Genomic DNA, 21,261 nt, shown 5'->3' with positions numbered 1-21,261 from the left:
GAATAGAAAAATAGAAGAGGAAAAACAGAAGACAAAAAATAGAATAGAAAAAATAGAAGAGAAAAATGGAATAGAAAAAATAGAATGGGAAAATATCTTGGAAAAACATAATATGATATGAGATGATATATGATATATGATATATGATATATGATATATGATATATGATATATGATATATGATATATGATATATGATATATGATATATGATATATGATATATGACACGATATGATATGATGTGATATATAATTATATGATTATATATATACATATATCATATCCTCAAACAGAACAGTATTTCCAGGTGGGAGGGATGTACAAGATGACCCAGTCCAACTGCCCAGCCGTGTCAGGGCTGGCCAGGAGCTGGAGTGGGTGCTTGTGCAGCCACCAGTGCTGATTTGCAGCGTGTGTGTGCGCAGTGTGTGTGTAATGTGTGTGCAGTGTGTGTGTAATATGCGTGCAGTGTGTGTGCACCACGGGCTTGGTTCATGGCCCTGCAGCCTGCTGAGCTGCGAGGACATTAAGGACCTGAGGTATGGAGAGGTAATTTGTGACATGGGAGCCATGCTGTGTCCCATACATTGCCTTTTGTGGCAGTACTTAGATATATTTGTCTGTGAGGCACTCCAACTGTATAGCAATGGGGATTATCTCATTACTGGTATAATTAGACCTCTCTTTTTAATTTATTTAAGACAGATCTTAGATAAGACCACAGCAATGGTTTAGTGCAGAGAACTTTGCGGTGTTTGCTGACCATTACAGCTGCTCTGTCCTTGTCATCGCTCCTCACCGTGGCTGGGGACAGACAACAGCTCCTGTACCTGCTCAGGTCCAGCTGTGTTTTAACTCTGCTAAACCCCCTCTTTGTAACCTAACCAGGCTGTGTGCTGGCTGCTTCGAGCTGACAGAGAGAGAATATTGAGAGAAAACCAGCTCCTGGCCTGCATCTTCCCTGGGAGCCTTGATAAAACCTTGGCCAATGCTCTCTCGTTGTCTCTTGTCTTCTCTGTAAATGTGAGATCTTTGCCGTAAAGCGTTTACAAATGTAAATTCCTTTTTTCTTTGCCTTGCAGTGAACTTTGACCACTTCCAGATTCTCCGGGCGATTGGGAAGGGAAGCTTTGGCAAGGTAGGCTTGAACACTCTGTATTCAGCTTGCTTGTGTGTTGTAATCGGTGCCTGCTGGTATGTGCTTGAGGTTTATTGGAACACTAGCGGTGCTGAAATGGGCTGTTTTTATTGTTATATCATGGCTGCTAAGTAACCGCAGGAAAAATGTGTTTGGAAAAATACCGTGTTGCCATTTGGCATTGCTTTGATTCTTGGCACCTTGGTGAAACAGGTGTATTTTAAACTGCCAGTGCAGTCGTGACCATTTCATGGCAAATACTGGTTATGTTTTCTGTTTCCTGAGTGGGGTCATGGGCTGTGGGGGACGCAGTAATTCAGGAAGGTGATGGAGGTGGTTTTGGTGCTGGGCTGAGCTGGACACTGTGGTCAAGAGGGGTCTCGGGAGCTGTTTTCCCCTTCAGAAGTGAGCTGTGCCGAAGGGTTTTTGTTGTTTATTTTTAACAAGGTTTCTGTGCCAAGCGCGTGGGAGAGGGTGGGAGGTGATGATCAAGAAGCTGGATAGCTCTGGAAATCAGCTGCTGGTTGATTTCCTAGTTTCAGTCCTTTCTCATTCCCTTTTTCACCGAGTCTCGCTCAGTCCCTGTGTGCATTGCTGTTTGCTGCTTCTGTCGTGGCGTTTCACACCATTTGTTTGCACTGTGAGCACAAAGCTGGTGTCCGTGTGTGTGCATTGGCACTGCTCTGTAGTCATTGTCCTCTGCATCTCACTGTGCCCCGTGGTTGTCGTGCCCTCTGTTTGGCTGAGGTGTCTGCACCCGATGGACAGGAGCTGAGGAGCAATAGCCTTGGTGATGGTTCATTAAAATTGCTGAATTTTGTTGTCGTAATCCTCTCACATGAGGGTTGGGTGTTGTGGTGCTTTGTGCCAGGACTGGCTGTTAGGGCAGGGCAGGGGAAGGGGCCTTTGAAATGGTGCAAAATGTGCAATGTTGAACTGGGGAAATAGCACAACTGGTTTGGAGGAATCCCAGAATGTGAGGAGTTGGAAGGGACCGTAAAGCTCCCCCAGTGCAACCCCTGCCAGAGCAGGATCACCAGAGCAGTCACACAGGAACACAGCCAGGGCTTTGGGTGTCTCCACACAAGGAGACTCCACAACCTCTCTGGGCAGCCTGGGCCATGCTCCAGAACCCTCACACTCACAAACTTTGTCCTCATCTTCAGCTTGAACCTCCTGTGCTCCAGCTTGGGACCATTGCCCCTTGTCCTGGCATTGGCCATCCCAGAGCAGAGCCTGGCTCCTTCCTCCTGACACTGCCCTTTCCCAATGGATCCCCAGGAATGAGGGCACCCCTCAGTCTCCTCTGCTCCAAGCTGAAGAGCCCCAGCTCCCTCAGCCGCTCCTCAGCAGGAGATGCTCCCCTCCCTCCAGCATCTCTGTGGCTCTGCTGGACTCTTTCCAGCAAAAAAGAATGGTGCAAGCTCCTCCGTGTCTTTTGTGCTGCTGAAATTAAGACAAGCTGAGCAACTGATTAAAGCTGTGTCCTCTCATTCCTGTCTGAGCTGGCCTTCTTGGCCTGTTTCTGCTTTTCCTCTGTGCTGGCGACAGCCCTGTGTGGCAGTGTCAGACCAGGCCATGGGCACAGGAGCAGCCTGCAGTAAATGCTCATAAACCTTGTTTGGATGCTTAGACACTTTGCAAGAGCAGAAATTTCTCAGGAGATCTGAGACCTATTTGGCCAGAAGAGCCCAAATTTGTACCCGTTACTGAAAATCTCTTTCTAAACACTTAGAGGGTATTAAGTAGCGTCAGTCTTGAGAAACAACACAAAATTCAACTGTGGTCTCGATGAGGCAGAGTCCAGGCGAATGGGCAGGGTTAGTGGCAGCACTGTCATTAGCACAGCTTGCTAACGAGTGTGTTTGGTCAGGGCCTGAGGAACACCGAGGTCCCGTTGTGCTGTGCTCAGGGCACAGGCTGCCCATGCTGATTCCCGCCGTGCTTCGTCGTGAGCCCGCGTGGAACCAGACCTCATGAAAATGTGACACGGCCAAGCCACAGCCAGGGCGTTTTTAAACCACGTCTCTTGGGCAGTGAGGAGTGAGAGCTGGCAGCAGAGCCATGCCGGGTTTCTGAGGCTATATGAGATGGTGGAGGATGATTAATAACCAGCTCAGGCCTTTCCTGAGAGCAAAGTAAACAGCAAAGCCTCCCCAGATGCCCCTGGTGAGAACAGGAACTCAGGGTCTTGTGGCTCCTGCTCAAAGACCAAAAACCTATCTCAAAACCTTACTGAAAAGAGCAGCTCGCATATTTTCAAGCTCATATCAGAAGATTCATGCTTTCACATGTAAACTTTCCAGAGAAAATAGGGTTTTTTCTGTTGAAAAAAAACCCGTTTCTGTTGTTTTTCTATTTTCAGCTGCACTTGGTGCTGGAAAATTAATTCTGCTCGGAACATGAAAAGGAGGAAAAAATATTTGTGTCCCAGGGCAGGACCTTTTTGGCTTTGCAAAGAGCTGCTCCTCATTGCTGCTTCCTCTTCTGTTTGTGTTAGAGAAAGGTTAAGTCTAGCACATAGCAGTCTATCAGGCATCAGAGTTGTATGTACACTTTCCACAAAATGCTGAAATGATTCATCTGTCATCTTCTGGATAATTATGTCAATATGCTAAATTCCCTTTGATATTCAGAAAAGCTTTTTGCATTTACAAAGTCATTTACAACTCGCGTTTAATTACGGAAAATGTAGACCTACCTGCCTGAAAACTCTTTACTGGGAATTCGTGAGTAATTTGATGGCTTTGGCTGGTTTTAGCACTGTCTGCCCACATTCAGGAAGGTATTTAGGACCCACTCACATTTGTGCACCTCTCGGGACAGACTGTGTAGTTTTTGGTGCAGGAACCATACAAAGTGAAGGAAATAGGAGCTCAGACATTGCTTTTGAAGAGGCTGGAGAGCCCTGAGCTGTCATTCTGCCATAACTGCAAAACCCGGCCAATTTCTGTTTCCTAGAGATGGGTTTAATCATCCTTAATGTCCTATTAATCAAATGAAGGTCATGCTCCATTCCACATTTACTCAAGTTAGCAAATGGGTAATATTTTCCATACATATAAGAGGTAGTATCACTTGATTTTCAGTATTTTAATAGAAGAGTTGTTTCTCCTGTAGCACAGAGTCTTTTCTCCAGAAGAAACCAGAGGGTTTCCTGAATGTGATGCAGTTTGGGACCCTCTGTTTTAATGGGAAATGCACTGCCAGTTTCATTACGCTTCACTAGAGCCATGATGAGACCTGGACATCTCGGGAGGCATTGGTTGCATTGCGTTGACGTCTCCCTTCTCAAAAATTGCCCTCTCCTGGCTTATGTCTTTGTCCATTTGAACAGGGAGGCAGGGAGGGAGAGTTCACCCCCGTATTCCTCCTGCCTGGGCTTCCCTCTTGATTCTCCCTTGAATCACCCCACCTTTTCCAAGGGATAAAGTAGAGTTTTGGGGAATTCATGGTTTTCACCTTACTGCTGTGAAGAAACAAATAATACCTCTGAAGCTCTTCAGCACGGGTTTATGGCTTTGCTGTTGGAAGTAGGGGATGAAACCAGGGGATGGGGGCTGGAAGGAGCAGCAACGTGAAATGAAATTTTCCAGAGAGAACAAATACGTCTTGGGGTGGGTGGGTCCATGCAGGCAGCCCACAGGGGCCTGGGATGGGGGGCATTGCTTTCATTTTTCTTCTTTTTCTGTATTTTGAGTAATTTGTGACGGTTTATTGGGACCTATGGAGGTTTGGGGGAACCCATCTGGTAGTAAAGAGGTTTTTGTAGCTGGAGGCTGCATGGTGAGGGCCTGGAGAACAGGAACCACAGGTACCCCTGGCCTAGCGTGCATGGCTGTGGGTGGGGGTCGGGCAGGAACCCCCACGAGGGATAAGCTGACAGGCGGCCACGAGGGATGGCAGTCCTCAGCATGGCGGGTGGACATGAAGCACGGCAGGCGGACATGGAGCGTGGCGGCCATGGAGCATGGCGGGGCGGACATGGAACGTGGTGGACATGGGCAGAGGTGGCCGCCTCCTTGGGCCCTCCCTGCTCAGGAGGGTGCCCCAAGGCCTGGCTCTGTGAGGGTGTCTTTTCTCGGCAGAAAGCTGGCTTGCCACCGGGTTTGCTTTGCAGAAGCACTGTAACTTTGTGATTTGTGCTCGAATAACTCACGCAGCCTGAAGCTGGGTATGGAAAAGCTTTAATCCATTTTCTAAAGGTCATAAATGCCCACCCAGTAGATACACTGTAAATAAAATTCCCTTAAAGTGTATTCTCAGCTGAATCCCTCTTTGATATCAGCACAAGCTTGATCCTTTATCTTTTTTCCAGCTTTATAAATGTTGGATTTTTCCCCAAAACGAACAGCTAGAAACACAATCCTTTGATATTAAAATACCAGGGACACGTTTTTTGTGCTTGTTTTTCCCTTTGCCGTACCAGAGCCCTGCTGCGTGGAGCACACTCAGAGTGATCCTCCCTCTGATACAACCTCCTGGGTAGTATTTTGTGGTTTTTTTGTTCTTTCTTGGATGTCCCTAAGCTGTGAGTGTGTCATTGGTAAAAGCCACAGGAGAGAGGATGACAAAGAATGACAAACTGAAGCGTCGACGTGGTCCAGCCCTACCTTATGTCCAGATCTCGGGTTGTGGGGACAGCAGCACTGCAATTACAGAGCAGAAAACACTGCCAAATGATCCCGAGTGGGACGTGAGCGGTGACTTCAGCTGGAAGGAGGCCTGGGACATGATGCTGCTCACCCCCGGGGACCTGTTGAGAGTTCCTGAAGGATCAGACTTCACAAGACGGTGATTTATAGTAAAAGCTGCCCACATTTATTATTATTATATGCCCCTGTTAACATTTGCATTAGAAACTGCCTGGGGTTTGTTTCAGCCCCCGTCATTCGCTGCGGATGAGTCACATCAGCGTGGGACGGATGCTCCCGCCAGCAGCTGGGAGGAAACACCCCCCCTTCCACCCCAAAACCTGCTGATGGCCTTGGCCACCCCTGCAGGTTGCCAGGCGCGGGTGGGGACTTGCCCCAGGATGGGTGCCATGGTGGGGTGGCATCGCGGCTGCTGTGTCCCCAGTTTTGGGCAGTCCCAAGACTTCTCTGGTGCAGTTTGTGGCACTGAGCTGTAGTCACAGCCACGCTGTGTCCCTGGGCCGTGAGGGACGAGTGGAGCACAGTGGTTGTGCTGGCTGCATGTTGGGTCTTGGAAACACATTGCAGGTCTTAGGTGTGATCAGGATTAAAACTGGAGCCTGAGCCAGTCTCTATCACTACAGATGGACCCATGGGATGCTCTCATCTGGTTTGCTCCCCCACACCTGATAGTCGTGCTCCTCCTCGTGCTTGTGGAGCTGTTGGGGCAGTGCCTCCTTACTTAAGATTTGTCGTTTTCTCCCGTCCTGCTGTCTTTTGTCATCACCAGCACTGAGAGGATCTGGTGCCTGGTTGCCAGAACAAAGCATAGTAGTGAATCTGGCTTGGTGTGTTGAATTCGGGAGGATTCCCTGGTGTCTAATAATGTGGTTTAATTAGTGATGGAGCCTTTCCCTCCTCCTGGATCTGTCTCGCTGGGGCTGGTGGCGATGGGGTGGGCATGCAGCTGTGGGGCTTGGTCCTGGTTTCCCCATGGGATGTGCTGATTCACAACATCCCCACACCCTGGGGACACCTCAGGAGGTGCCAGCTCTGTTTGTCATGGTTTGGTGACGTGATAAACTGTCACCAGCTGTTGCAGTGGTGGTAATGAGGTACAAGGGGTGCCAAATGTTCCTGCCCCCCGTTTCCTCTCTCTTGCAGCACACTCGTTCTTTAATTCTGTTGGCCGCAGGGATGTCACTAGTTCTGCCTGGATTATCTTTCCTCCCACTGTGTTTTTTCCTTTTCCTACCGTTTCTGAACTGTAAAAAATGAAGAAAAAGGGGCCCATGAAATATAAAACGTTTTTATATAATGCTATATATATTTTTTTTTAATTTTTCAAAAAGCTAGCATGAATTGAAAGGGGAACAGGCTGTCTCTAAGTGCCGCATTAAACCCAACCTCTGTAGGCTGCAAGCTGCCATCTGAAGAAGCAGTAAAGGAGAGGAAGATGCTGCCGCCTTCCTCAGCCCCGAACCCCCCAGGGCCAGGCTCAGGCACCGCTCACCCGGTGCAGCTTCCAAACAGATCATTGGTGGGAGCAGCAGAGACAGCAGATCCGTAACACCCCTTCACGTGAGGTGTTTGTGAAGGCTCTGACGTCCTCGTTTGCTGTAACGACGATGCAGTGCATCCTCAGCGTTGCAGGAGGAGCAGCTCCTGAGGGGCTCGGCTTCCCCTCCCTTAGGGGCAGTTGCTCTGCCCCCAAACCCCTGTCAGCCCCACAGCCGTCTCCAGGTGCCCAAAATGACAGTGGCAGTGGGATCCCTATGGACGGGGAGGTCCAGCGTGCTCTCATATGCCCTTTCAGAAAGGGGGTGTTTTTTCCTGTTGCGGATGTGTGGTCAGTTGCTGTGTTACCCCGAGCTGTCTCTGACAGTGCTGGACATCTCCCTGAATACTTTAGTTTTCCTTTACCCGTTATCTCAACCATGGTTGAACCTTTAGCTCTTCTCTGTGGTCTCTTCCTGCCAGACAAATCCCATGCTGTGTGCTCTGAAGGTCGCACGGCTTCGGTTTTGCAGTCCCTGCTCAGTGCTGCTTTGCTATTTGCACAGCAGCCTGCAAATACTGGGCTGGGCATTGTGGGGGGCTGCATGGGAGCCTTGGGGGCTGGTGAGGGATCCAGGCGTCCCCACAGCAGACGGGATCAATGCGGTGCCGGCTTTGCGGGCTGTGTGATCCCAGTATCGCTGCAGTCTGGGCCTGGAGACCAGAGCTGCGTCCCGAGCTGAACCACAGCCAAATCTATCTCTCACATGTATTTCTGGGTACGCATCAAGGCTAAATGGCTATTTCTTGCTTCTCCTAGCTCTTGCATGTGGGTTTTTTCAGTGTTCAGTTCTAACAACGCACGCCACCCCCACCAACGCCTAAGCCACAAATGCGACCTCATTTCTAGGGCTTTGGTTGAGGAGGACTTTTTGGGATGGGCACACGCTGTCTGCTGAGGGCCTGGTGTCTCTGAATCCAGCACTGGGGCTCGGTGCAGAGGAACCAAACCGGTGAGGGGGTAGGGGATGGGAGCTGAGGGTCTGTTGTAGCAGGGATGGGGTCTGCAGGGGTCCCACAGGAGAAGCAGTGGGAATAGCAAAGGGCAGAGCTGGGTTGGGTGTCGTGGCTGTGCAGAAACCCAGCCTCAATGCATCGCCGAATTTCATGAACTGTCATCCCTCTGTGAGGACGATGTGTGCAATATTTTGGTGCTTGGTTGGATTAGTAAGTGGAAATTTGGTTGTTGGTGCTCTTCGCCCTCTGGAGGTCGTGGTCCTCTTGTGTTACCCATCAGAGAAACCCAGGTCAGCTTTGAGCTCGTCTGTGGTGGTGTTGGTGCCTTTACCCGTCAGCCAACACCTGACTGGTGGTCTAGCATGGCCAACACTAAAAAGTCTTATTTTTAAAGTGAAAAGATGTGCCCTGATTGCTAACGTTAATGATAAATTTCTCAGTGGTTTAAATAGGACCAGCATTTGGGTGTTGTTTCTCGTTCTGACAAGCCATCAGCCAGCACGCCCCCACAAGCTGGTTGACTGAACCAAGAGCATGGGGTGGCTCAGCGTCAGATGCAGGGTTTGGCAACAGTAAAATTGAAGCTGCGTTGGACGTCAGGATCATCCGCACGTCCTTGGAAGCTGAGTATGAGTTTGGGATGTTCTGTTAGTGCTCATGGTTGGACAATCCGATTACAAAGCACTTAATGTCATAAATGATAAGGAGCAATGTCCTCTGCTCTTATGAAATTATAACTGTAGCAGCATGATACAGCAAATACTCCCTAAGCAGTGCTGTAATGGTTTATTCAAGTGAATATTGTGTGGGTTTACATGGAGCGCTCTGGAGTGCACCCGTTTTGTTACCCCGGCCAGCACCACAATTCGGGGATGTTTGCAGCAGGAGTCGTTCTCCTTTTCTTCGCATGATGAATTTCTTCTTATAGCTGGATCAGCGTTCAGAGAGTGATGGGGGTTTTGGAAACAGCACAGTGAGCCTGCTTGCCTTGGGACCAGGAGAAGCTTCAACATTAATTTCCGTTCAGAGATTAAATAAAGCCCTCCATTCTTCACTGGAAATAATTCGATTTCCCTCTGTTCCCAAGTTTTATCAGATACGGAACTAAAAAGGTCATTTCGTCTGCCTCTTTGGCCAGCGTATAAAACATCACAGGATGTAATCATGGCCGTAATGAGAGATGACTGAACACAAGACTTATGTCAGCCACAGGACGACGTCCTGTCACCCTGCTTTCAGAAAAGCCGTGGTAGTGGTAGCTGTGCACAGGGGTCCAGGTCCTCCTGTAAACCCATGGAGCGCTGCTGAGCTGGGGTAGGTGGTGGGTCCAGGTCTGCACCCATCCAGGAGGCAGGAGGAAGATGGGGCACCGCGTCTTCAGGGATTTCTGCAGGTCGGACTGAGTTTTCATCGTTTTTTAAATGCTGCTAAAGGCAGAAGAGCCCAGCAGAGCTGTGAGCGTGTGATAAACTGCACAGAAGTGTCGCTGCCCGACAGCTTTTCCCTAGGAAGCATGATGGCTCCAGAGCTGCTCTCCCTCTCTGTGCCCCTCCAGGGGATCTGGGATCTGAGGGGCTGGGCAGAGCCGTTCATACGCTGGGAACCGCTATTCCCGACCACTCGGACAGCCCCAGCGAGGGTCTGCAAATCTCCATGCCTCACTGGAGACACATGAACAGGTCTGTGGGCAAAGGATGATCCAAGATGCCTACGTTTTCTGTTTTAGATGTAGTGAATGCGTCAGATTTGGAGATATCTGACTGCAATTTCTGTCAAACGATGATGCTCGTGTGCAAGAGGGGAGAGGGTGGAGAATGATGATGAACAAAGCACCAGGGCAGGGTGAGGTTGGATCTAAGGGAAAATTTCCTCACTGAAAGGGTTCTCAGGGACTGGCAGGGGCTGCCCAGGGCAGTGGTGGAGTCCCCATCCCTGGAGGGGTCCAAAACCGTGTGGATGTGGCACTTGGGGACATGGTTTGGTGGCCATGGTGGGGTTGGGTTGGCGTTGGACTGGATGATCTTGGAGGACTTTTCCACCTTTAATGACTCTATGAAAGTCAAGAAAAATGCTTCTTTTTCTTTTTTTTTTGCTGTTTGAGGTTATATGCTGTCACTTCTTTAGTTCTTCTTTGTTTATATGGATTGATGTCTCTCAGGAGGTAAAGCAGCCTGCACGGTTTTTGGAGCTACAAGTCAAATAACCTCCCATATCCAAAGCTCGGTTACAGAACCATCTGCGCAGTGCCTGACGGGACGTTCTTTTCTCAGCGTGACGTTAAAAGGAAGGGCTTCATCTGAACCACCTAAACTTGCTTTAAATCACAGCGTCCGTTCTGCATCCCCCTCTCATGCAGGAAAGGTGGGAAATGCTCCATGGTATTGGAGAAGAAGAGCTCGGCTCCTGCTCTTGGTGCGTGGGCGCCGTGAGGAGAGCTGTCCTGCCACAGCTTCAGCGTGCTGGTTGTGTGCCATTTATGTCAACGGCAAGACTGCAATAAGGCTCATTCTGTAAAAAAACAGAAGGCAAAAATATGGGCAAGCCCGCTTTTGGATGTGTTTTGGGCACAGCCGTGCCTGTGAGATGCGGCTTGCTTTCCTGGTGATGTTTGTAGGTGACACAAACCCATACGGCTCTGCTGAGCTGCAGGGGGGGTCTGCAGTCGCAGGAGGTGAGGACATGAACGCGCTCTCACAGAGTTAGGTTATTTACTGGTGTGAGGTGCGATCGTGAACAGCAGGTTTGATTTGGGGTCAGAGGAGGTTTTTGTCTCTAGCGTAAGCGACTTGTAAAGGGGTTTTTAATGGAAGTGTTGACACGACCTGAAAACACCACCAGGCTTGCTGAGGATAGAAGTTTTGTCAGCTGCTGCTACAGCTTGGCTGCAGTGCTGAATTAAAGTGATTTTAATGATTTATGGTGTGCTGACAAGCCGGTCCTTCATCAGTCTTGCGGTACAGCACGACTTTTCAGCAGGGAAAAGGTAGCCATAAGAATCCATGAAAAGTATTTTAAAGAGTGAAATGGTTGGAGCGGGAAACAAAATCAGCTGGGGAAGATGTGAAGGCAGGTTTGTTAAGCTGGTAACCTTGTACTTACGGCACGGCTCCTGAGGATCACAGTCACTTTCCATTCCCTGCAAGCGTCCACATTTTAATGTGTGTTGCACCCGGGTAGACTGGTTCTGGTTTTGGCCTCTGCATCCGAAGGGAAGGCTGCGCTGTTAAAGGACTTGATGTTCATGGAGATGGAGCTGTGGAGCGGTCCCAGTGGCAGAAGAGCTGCTGGGGTCTCCGGGTGCCCGTGGCTGGGTGCAGCCCTGTGGGTGTGCACAGCCCCGACCCCTTGGTGCAGGATGGCGATCGGCTGCATGGTGTTGGTGTGTCCTGACAGGGGCACAGAGATGTGGGGTTTGTACAGAGAAGAGCAGAGCAGCAGCAGTGGGGGCCTCTCTGTGCTGTGTCCCCCCAGTCTGAGCATCAGCTTCTGTCAGGGTTTAACCCAGCAAGCAGCCAAACACCACGCAGGTCGTTCCCCTCCTCCTGGTGGGATGGGGGAGAGAATCGGGAGAGTAAAAGTAAAGAACTCGTCTGGTTGAGATCATGATTATTTGATACTTAAAATAAACCAAACCAAAATAATAATAATAATATCAATGAGGTATAATAAGAATAGGAACAACGGTACTAAAGCAATCCCAGTTCTCCTCAGCTCACAAACAGCTTCCACTGCCCATATGGCAACGACAGCGCAACAAGGGAAGGGTGAGCATCAGGAACAGAGATGGGCACCAGCACCAAGGGAAGGAAGGAGAAGGGATTGAAGGAGTCATCCCCTGCAATCTCCCCAGTTACAGTGAGTGTGACATTTACAGGACAGAATCCACCTTTATTGGTCAGCCTGGATCACACCCAGATCATTGTCCTGGTTATCTGTCCCAGAGAGTCCTGGGCTATTGCTTCTCCATCCTCTTGTGCAGAGAGAAGGGAAAAACAAACCCAAACCCAAATCAAACCTTAACAACAGATGCATATTAAACTGAAAAACAAACCCTGAAAGATGTCCAGTTATGCTGGTGAGAACCAAACCAAAAACTCTCACCAGCTACTGTAAGGAAAATAACTCCATCCCAGCAAAGCCAGGACCGCATCCCACCTGGGCCGGGCATGGGAGCAGCGATGTGAGCATCACACCTGGAGATGCCCCTTGTTTTGGGGACCACGACTGCCAGGTGAGCACCCACAGGCAGAGAGGCTCTGCTGTGCAGAGCCCCGCAGTCCCCATGGCTCCAGGGGCACGGCCGAATGCTGGAGAGACACGGATGGGGAGCAACACCCATGGGGCTGTGTCACCCGTGTGGTTCAGCACAGCACGGTGTGCTCGGTGCTGGGGCCGCGCCGCAGATGTCCCTTTCTGCTCAATGGGCCTTTGTGTGCCCGAGATAATGGCTGGGAAACGCCGCTGGGGACGCGGCTGTCAGAGCTGCCCCCAGCACAGCTCTGGCTGAATGAGCTGCATCATGGAGCAGCGGGGGTTTGGGGCTGTGGCAGTGTGGTCTTATTTGGGGTCAGACAGTGTTGTGGTGATGTGGCCCCGTGAGGTGAGAGTTTCGGGTGGGATGTGTGCGGCTTCATGGGGTCACCTCTGCATCGCACCAGACCCATGGCCCCCTCCACCGGCACCGGCAGAGGAGCTCTAGGGCCAGGCCTGAAATCTGCTGTCCTGATGAGGTAAACGTGATTTGGTGAATCCGAGGTGATTTTGGGTGCGGGTTACAGCACAGCCCATCCCTCATGTGCTTTCATGGCTCCGTAGAGGTGCTATTTTCTGCAGGTTGTCAGTGGCTGGAACCCAGCACAGGATTTATGGAGACCAGAGGAGTTTCTGACCAAGGCAGCGTTAAGCTTTGCTGTCTTGGCTATGCCTTAAAAAAAGAGACCAGAAAAAAGATGAGCTGTTTTTATCCTTGATGTTTATGAGGACTGTCGAACAAGTTAATTGTTATCCTTTTAATTACAAGTGTTGCACAGTTGTTAATTACCAGGCAAAGTCTGTATTTCAGCTGCTGTCAGTGCCATTGTAATACTAAATGGGGAAGATTGCTTTTACATGACGGGGTAACTGAGACTGCGTCCTGCACAACTGCGGTGCTGGGGCCGTGTCCCATGCCCTCGGTTTCCCTTCACAGCAATCCCTGTTCGATGCTTTCCTGAGAGCCGCTGAGGACTGGTTTTAATTGTTTTTATGTAACTGTCGAGATTCTGGTCAGACGTGGCCACTCTGAAGAGTGTGAGCACTCGGAGCAGTGAGCAGTTTATGGTCGGGGTTTGACCGGGGTTGGTGCCGGGAGTGACCGGAAAGCCCTGGTGTTTCCTTAGCTTAGGGCCAAATTCTGGTTGTGCTTTTGCTTGTGATAATTCCCAAGGATTTCATTGGAGCTGGTTTATTATTGAGGGCTGAAAACGGCTGTTTTGGGTGGTGATGGTTGGGGAGCACTGCTGGGATCAGACAAGCTGAGCCGCAGAGATCACAGAATCACAGAACATGAGGAGCTGGAAGGGACCTGGCAAGCTCCCCCAGTCCAGCCCCTGCCAGAGCAGGATCACCAGAGCAGTCACACAGGAACACGGCCAGGGCTTTGGGTGTCTGCAGACAAGGAGACTCCACAACCTCTCTGGGCAGCCTGGGCCATGCTCCAGAACCCTCACACTGACAAAGTTTGACCTCATCTGCAGCTTGAACCTCCTGTGCTCCAGCTTGGGACCATTGCCCCTTGTCCTGGCATTGGCCATCCCAGAGCAGAGCCTGGCTCCTTCCTCCTGACACTGCCCTTTCCCAATGGATCCCCAGGAATGAGGGCACCCCTCAGTCTCCTCTGCTCCAAGCTGAAGAGCCCCAGCTCCCTCAGCCGCTCCTCAGCAGGAGATGCTCCACTCCCTCCATCATCTCTGTGGCCCTGCTGGACTCTTTCAAGCAGTTCCTGTCCTTCTTGAGCTGAGGGCCCAGCACTGGACACAAGATTGCAGCTGTGGTGTGAGCAGGGCAGAGCAGAGGGGCAGGAGAACCTCTCTGCCCTCCAACCACCCCTTCTCATCCAGCCCAGGATGGCCTTGGCCTTCTTGGCTCAAGGGCACATTGCTGGCTCAATGTGCCAACAGTGTGCTCGTTGCTGGGGACATGGTCCCAGCCGTCCCCAGAATGGATAATTACAGCTGCAGTGCTTTTTGTCCCTGGAGAATGGGACATACGGAGATGTTTTCAACCATTTCAGTACCTACACGGGGTTTTGTGGGCTTTCCGCAGGGTCAGCGTTTGGCTGCGGCTCACTGTTGTGGAGGATTCGGGTGTTTGGTGCTGGTACGTAGTGCTTGCTGACGCTGAGCCTTGACCGGCTCTATAAACAAGTGAAATCCGGCTTTGTGGGGAAAATTCCTGAATAGGAAGTGAGTGAAGTGTCTGTATCAGGATTATGGCACATTTGTCCCGTTGTTCAAAGGCAAAAACCATCGAGGGTTCAAGAAGATCTACTCCCCGTTGGGAAGCAGAGGGAAGATCTCTTGGACCCGGTGTGACGGTCACGTCCCGCAGAGGACGGGGTCTCCAGTGCTGTAATTTGGGATGATGTCGCCGTTTGCAGAAGGAAAAACTAATCTCTATGCTGCCCAGATGAAGACATCTCCAGTGTTTATCAGCTCCGCGGAGCCTGCCCAGAATGCAAACCGCTTGCTTTTGTTTGAGCCCAGCCAAATTGCGCTGGCCCTTTATAATTAGTTTGAGATAAGTCAGGACATGCTATTAAATGATTAGATGACCTTTTCTCTGAGTGGGGACTTCAGCCTGCTGGGCTGCTTTTTAGGAAAGAAGTTATTGGATTTCTAAAGGAGAGAAGGCAGAGCCTGCGAGGGAGCAAGCGGGGCTGGAAATGTGCAGAGCAGCGGAAATTTGAACAATTGGGGAAAGTGTCCTAAATTAACAAGAACAAAAGAAGCCTCCAGAAAGGACATCGTGTCCGAGTCCTCTGGACACCGAAAACACCCAAATCCCAGCTATTTCCATGCCAACTTACGCCACGGCTGGGAGGAAAACAGAAATAGCTCTTGCAGCTGGAAGAGGGGTGCGGGGCAACAAGAACCCGAATAATTCCTGTCAGGTTATGGGTCTGTTGGTGCCTGGTCCACGGTGCGATGGAGAGCGGTTTGGTCCCACAGAACAGGGTTTGTCCTGAGGCTTCATCCCAAAGTGAGGGTGTCAGTGGTGCCTGTGCTGCCCACCGAAAGAGCAGGGCTCACCCTGCCAGCCGCAGTTGTGGTGCGGGGTGGGAGAAGGGGAACCAGTCACACGTCTTTCAGATGTGTTCTGCTTGCTGAGTCCCAGTGTTAACCTTCTGGGTTTGGTTTTCTAAGCCTTGAATTGTGGTCGGGCATTTGACATTCTTGATGATTCCCTGGATGTGTTGAAGTGGTGAGAGCAGCCACCCCAGCCCTGCCAAGCCTGCTCTTCCTCCATCCTCTGCAAATCAGAGCTGGTCCCTGTGTCCCCAGTCTGGTTTTTGGATGCTGTGGGGACACCAGGTGAGCTTTGGGTGCTGTGCCGTGTGTCTCTGCTGTGTCAGTTTGCCCTATGGGAGCATTGCTGGAGCTCAGCATCGCTCAGCAAAGCACGGGGGACCCCTCCAGGAGACCAGCACTGCCATGGGGGTTCCTTTTGGCTTCCCATCCCTTGACTTTTTGGGTGTCCTTGCGCCTCCCTCTCTCTCTCTGATCATCAGGACGGTTTAAACAGAGGGGTTTACTGCCAGCCCTACAGGGGAGGTGTTTGCCACTGGGGACGTTGTCTGGGTGGCACTGGGTGATGGACAGGGTGGTGGGGAGCATCCTCTGCCCTCGGGAGAGGCAGCGACCAGGATCCCTGGGGATCCACAGAGTCATGTGACGAGGATCCCTGGGCATCCGTGAAGTCATGTGACAGGGATCCCTGGGGATCCGTGAAGTCATGTGACCAGGATCCCTGGGGATCCACAAAGTCATGTGACGAGGATCCCTGGGGACCCGTGAAGTCACATGATGAAGATCCCTGGTGATCCACAAAGTCACGTGATGAGGATCCCTGGGGATCCGTGAAGTCACGTGACAGGGATCCCTGGGGATCCGTGAGGTCAGCCAAGGCCAGGCTGAGTCCCCGGCAGCTTCTGCTGAGGAGAGCAGACCTTGCACGGAGCGTTGGGGCGGCTCTGCACTCTGCTGTGCACTTACTGCGTGTTTTAATGGCTCCTACCTTGCAGAAAGGGCAGCATTTCAACGCCAAGAGTCGTTTTTCCCCGCCCGTTAACTTCTTTGGCACCACCTGGGCCAACGGTCCTCGTTAGTCCCCTCTCGATTAGTGCCATAGCTGGGGCTGCGGAGCGCAGCCCGGGGCTGTCCCAGATTCGGTGGTGACAACCCAGGCGCTGTCACCATCAGGGGTCCTATAAAGCGAGATCAAACCGGAGATGTGAAATGCACGTCTGCCCCGAATCGCAGCCGTTGGAGGCCCCATAAAGCGAGATCAAACTGGGAGACCTGAAATGCACGTCTCCTGCCCCGAATCACAACCGTCAGGGCCCCATAAAGCCAGATCAAACCGGGGGATGTGCAATGTGCATCCCTGCCCTGAATCGCAGCCCAGAGCCCGTGTGCAGGGAGGCAGGGCAGCGTCACACAGAGGGGCTGGCAGAGCCCAGCACTCAGGGTATCTGGGGCTCTCTTAAATCTTTGATGTGCCGCGTCTTGAGCAGCGCGCTGCCATGAGACGCCTGCCTTCTGCTTCTGGAGCTGGCAGCGTTTTTGCTAATGGCTGTGTTTAACCACCCAAAATTTCCGTTGTGCAGAATGAGGACAGAGTCGCCTCTGCTTTCTGCTTCCTTGCGTTGCTTCGTGTGGTAGAGCCGCTTGAAAATGGATGAATTTTGAAGCACCGCTCTGACCTGTTACCAGGTGGATGTTTATTCCGTCCCCGGGAACAGATGCAGAGATGGGCATTGGGGCGCTGCAGTCCCATGCGTGGGGTGTGTTTCTGTACATGGGGGCATCACCAAAGGAGCAGCACCCGCATTGGTCCCGTGAGATCCCTGCCAGGACCTGTATTAACGTGCTCATTAATGGCTGTGGTTAATTACAGCGGTACAACCAGAACAGCGCCCCAGCTCGTCCCATGTGCCCTGGCATTTCGGGGGCCATCGACGCCCACGTTGGTGGTTTTGTTCCAGAAAACAGAGAGCAACGATTTCCAGAGTGCCTGAAACTGGCACCGCTTTAGTGTGCAGGCGATGCTGTGCCACTGCAGAAAACTATTTGGTATGATTACAGGGTACAAGAAGTTTTCATCGTTTTTCTCATTTATTAGGCTGGGTTTACATTTTCCCTGCAGAGGAACGAGGAGCAAATGACATAAATATAAAATGCAGTGCCTGTTAGGATATTGAAAAAAACCAACAAACCAGATGTAGAAATTAATGAGCTCTTGCCGTTATGTGAGATGAACTGAGACGGGGAGGGAGCGTGGTTCAGTGCCTGTTATTCAGAGGCTTGTTTTTAGAGAAGTTACACAGCAGTGACCGTGCTTTAAAGGGATATTGTTAGGTCTTTTCTGCTCCAGGACTTTGTAAAATACAAAGCTATTTTTGCCTGGTTTATTAAGTGCAACCACTTTATCCTGCTTTTTGCAGGGGCTGGATCCTGCTGGTGCGGTCGGTAGTTCGTTATTATGAAAACCTGCGCAAAGCAGGGGCTGTACCTTAGGTTTTTGTGTATGAATCGCCCCTGGCAGCTACAGCCCATGAGCTTTGCACGCCCTCGGCACCAGAGGGGACCGTGGATGGGGGTACCCGCTCTCGCCCCATGGCTGGGAGGCCCCAGATGTGCCCGGCTGTGGCCGAGCTGCTCCCATGCTGAGCAACTCCAACCCAGGGAACGCTGGATCAAGCCTTTACCCCATCTGAGCGCTCCTGGGGGTATTTCAATACCTCATTTTCCATTCTTACCGCAACTGTAAGGATGACTGCAAAATAATCCCTGTAATTTCGGTGTGCGTCGCTAATTGGGATGTTTTTATCCAGCTAATGATAACCACCTATTATTTTGTCGCCTTCTCGCTGCAGCGTGTCCTTGATGATACGATATTGTGCGCCATTAGCGCTCACAAATGGTTATTAATGGCAGTATTTTGGATGTTTGTTCATCGGCTCCTGTCTGTCTGCGGTGTTTTGTGCCTCAGTTTCCCCCGTGCCGTGGAACCCTCAGCTGCCCCCCATGCACTGCCTGTGCCAGCCCCGCTCCCGGCCAGGGCTGCGCCACCAAAATGCCAAATTATTCCTTTTTGAAAGCAAAAATACATCCATTGTAATCATGGGCATGTCTGATAATTAAGAGAGGACAGACGTAATTATACCAGACATAGACGTTTCATTAGCTCATTTAAAAATAGTTACCATGATAACTAATTAGGTCTTTTAAATATCATTACCTAGGTAATTAAGGTGCCGTTATTAGTCACAAGAGCGGAGGGAGGCAGACCAAAGGCAGTGGTGGTTGGGAACCCGCACCAGCCCAGTGGGGTTTGTACCTGTGGGCGCTGGTGCCGGTGCCAGGGTCTCCCTCCAGGCCACCGGGCTCTGTGGGGGTCCTGGTTCAACCCAATGGGTGGTGAAACACCACACAGCACTCACTCACACCCCCTTCTTGGTGGATTAAGGGAAAGAATTGGAGGAGAGAGGTAGGAACACTCGTGGGTTGAGATAAAAGCAGATTAACGACTGAAATAAACCAAATAAACTAAAATAACAATAATAATAATGACACTAATGAATGTAAGAGCATCGATAGTAAAGCAGTCAGAGTTACACTCAGCTCACACAGCAGTCGCTGGCCATGCACCAGCAAAAAACATGAGGGAGGAGAACTAAGCCTAGGGAACTGAATGATGGGTGAGAGCCTCTGAGGATGGCAACCATCAAGGGCTGTCCCCAGCAAGCTCCCCAGTTTATAGGTTATGGTATAGAATATTTTCCATTGGCCAGCTTAAGTCATCTGTCCTGGCTACGTCCCCTCTTACCTTCTTGTAAAAAAGATGCTGGAGAACTGAAAAACAGTAAGTCCTTGACTTAATGTAAGCATTGCTGGCAACAACCAAAACATCGGTGTGTTATCACAGTATTCTCAGCACAAATCCAAAACAAAGTCTCACACCAGCCACTATGAAGAAAGTTAACTCTATCCCAGCTAGAACTCAAAGAAAGTGCCCTACCAGTTTGTTTTCACTAGACCATACCCTGCAGTGCTCTCAGAAATGCAGCTTCCGTGACTCAAACATTGACTACGATGCTGCCATGGTGAAACCTGGTGAACCTGGTGAAACCAGGGCAGCTGGGAGGGCGCGTCCTGGAGGAGGCTCCTGTGTGGCTGAGCAGTTAAAAACCGGGGATGTTTGTATCCCTGGGTGCCGAGTCACAGCCCAGGATCAGGGGTATTTGAAATTGGGGTAGAAGTGCTGAGTGGTGTCGGTCTGAGCCTGGAAAAGCAGCAAACGAGGACATCGAGCATTTCCCTAAACCTCTTTTTTCCCCTTCCTCCTGTGGTGCTCTAGGTGTGCATCGTGCAGAAGAGGGACACGGAGAAGATGTACGCCATGAAGTACATGAACAAGCAGCAGTGCATCGAGCGGGACGAGGTCCGCAACGTGTTCAGGGAGCTGGAGATCCTGCAGGAGATCGAGCACGTCTTCCTGGTCAACCTCTGGTGAGCATCCCCCGCTGCTGGGCACCAGGCACTTAAATGGCTTCACTTTAAACCTCTTCGCTTTAAACCACTTCAATTTAAACAGCTCTGCTTTAAACAGCTCCGCTTCAAATCGCTTTGCTTTAAACAGCTCTGCTTTAAACCACTTCACTTTAAACCACTTTGCTTTAAACCACTTCACTTTAAACCACTTCACTTTAAACCGCTTCGCTTTAAACCACTTCACTTCCCCTTTCCCTCAAAACCTCTGTGTGGTTGCTGGGTGTCTTCCACAGCCTCCTTGCAAACGCCCCTGTCAGGTCCCTCCTATGGAGGAGACACCCAGTGGGGTCAGAAACCCAAAAGTGATGCAAGGTGATAACACTTGGGATTCTTTTTGTTGATCCGTTACTCCGGAGTAGCCAATTAATAATTTTTTTCAACATTTTAGCAACTGCAAGTGTTTTTTTTTCCCAACAAGTAATGAAATTCTGAAGAAAACTTGGCTTCCTAGCAAATATTTCCCTTTCAGCTCGTACTTTTCGAATGAGCTTGCATCCAGGATGAGAGCAGGAGCGTGTGATTCATGAGCATTGCACAATCCCACATACTCAGAAGTGCCGGCGCCGCCAAATATAACAATTGCGCGCTGTTTTGTGGTGTATCCTCGCTGCTGTCAGTCTCCTGCGGGACCCACTGCAGATTTAGAGAGGCGTTTTACTCCACAGTAAATATAAACCGCTTCTTTCTGGTTTTCCTGGTTAAATTGGCACTCGTGTTTTCCGGTTCTTTTTTCGGGACGGGCAGAGGTATTTTAAGCATGGGGTTGGTTTACCAGATTGTTCACAGTTGAAAATAGGAGGTTTCTCTGAAGTGGCAGCGCTCGACGGCAATAGCTTAAGAACCCAGACGGCATCTTGGGTTGCGTTTGCTTGATCGGCAAGGGGTGCACACACATTTCAGTGGGAATATTTGCACTTCCTCGGGAGCTGTGTACGAGGAGAGGGAAGACCCTGACGGCTCCGCGGTCCTGCCCGTCCCCAGGTACTCCTTCCAGGACGAGGAGGACATGTTCATGGTGGTGGACCTGCTCCTGGGCGGCGACCTGCGCTACCACCTGCAGCAGAACGTGCAGTTCACGGAGGACACGGTCAAGCTCTACATCTGCGAGATGGCGCTGGCGCTCGACTACCTGCGCAGCCAGCACATCATCCACAGGTAACACA

The 21,261-nt window shown here is 50.7% G+C and overlaps 1 protein-coding gene across 1 annotated transcript; it reads left to right on the top strand.

Moving 5' to 3' along the window:
• Positions 1-1,081: 1,081 nt before the first annotated feature.
• On the top strand, positions 1,082-21,257 carry LOC104548402 (serine/threonine-protein kinase 32C; the record flags this gene model as incomplete). The annotated part of the gene is made up of 3 exons (XM_010194414.1): positions 1,082-1,137; positions 19,905-20,056; positions 21,080-21,257. Coding segments are annotated over 3 exons (386 nt in total), but the record flags the coding sequence as incomplete, so codon positions are not given.
• Positions 21,258-21,261: the final 4 nt, after the last annotated feature.

This window comes from Mesitornis unicolor, unplaced genomic scaffold, assembly GCF_000695765.1.
Source record: "Mesitornis unicolor isolate BGI_N332 unplaced genomic scaffold, ASM69576v1 scaffold15101, whole genome shotgun sequence".
In the NCBI taxonomy this organism is placed as follows: Eukaryota; Metazoa; Chordata; class Aves; order Mesitornithiformes; family Mesitornithidae; genus Mesitornis; species Mesitornis unicolor.
This window is presented reverse-complemented; position numbering and strand designations above follow the sequence as displayed.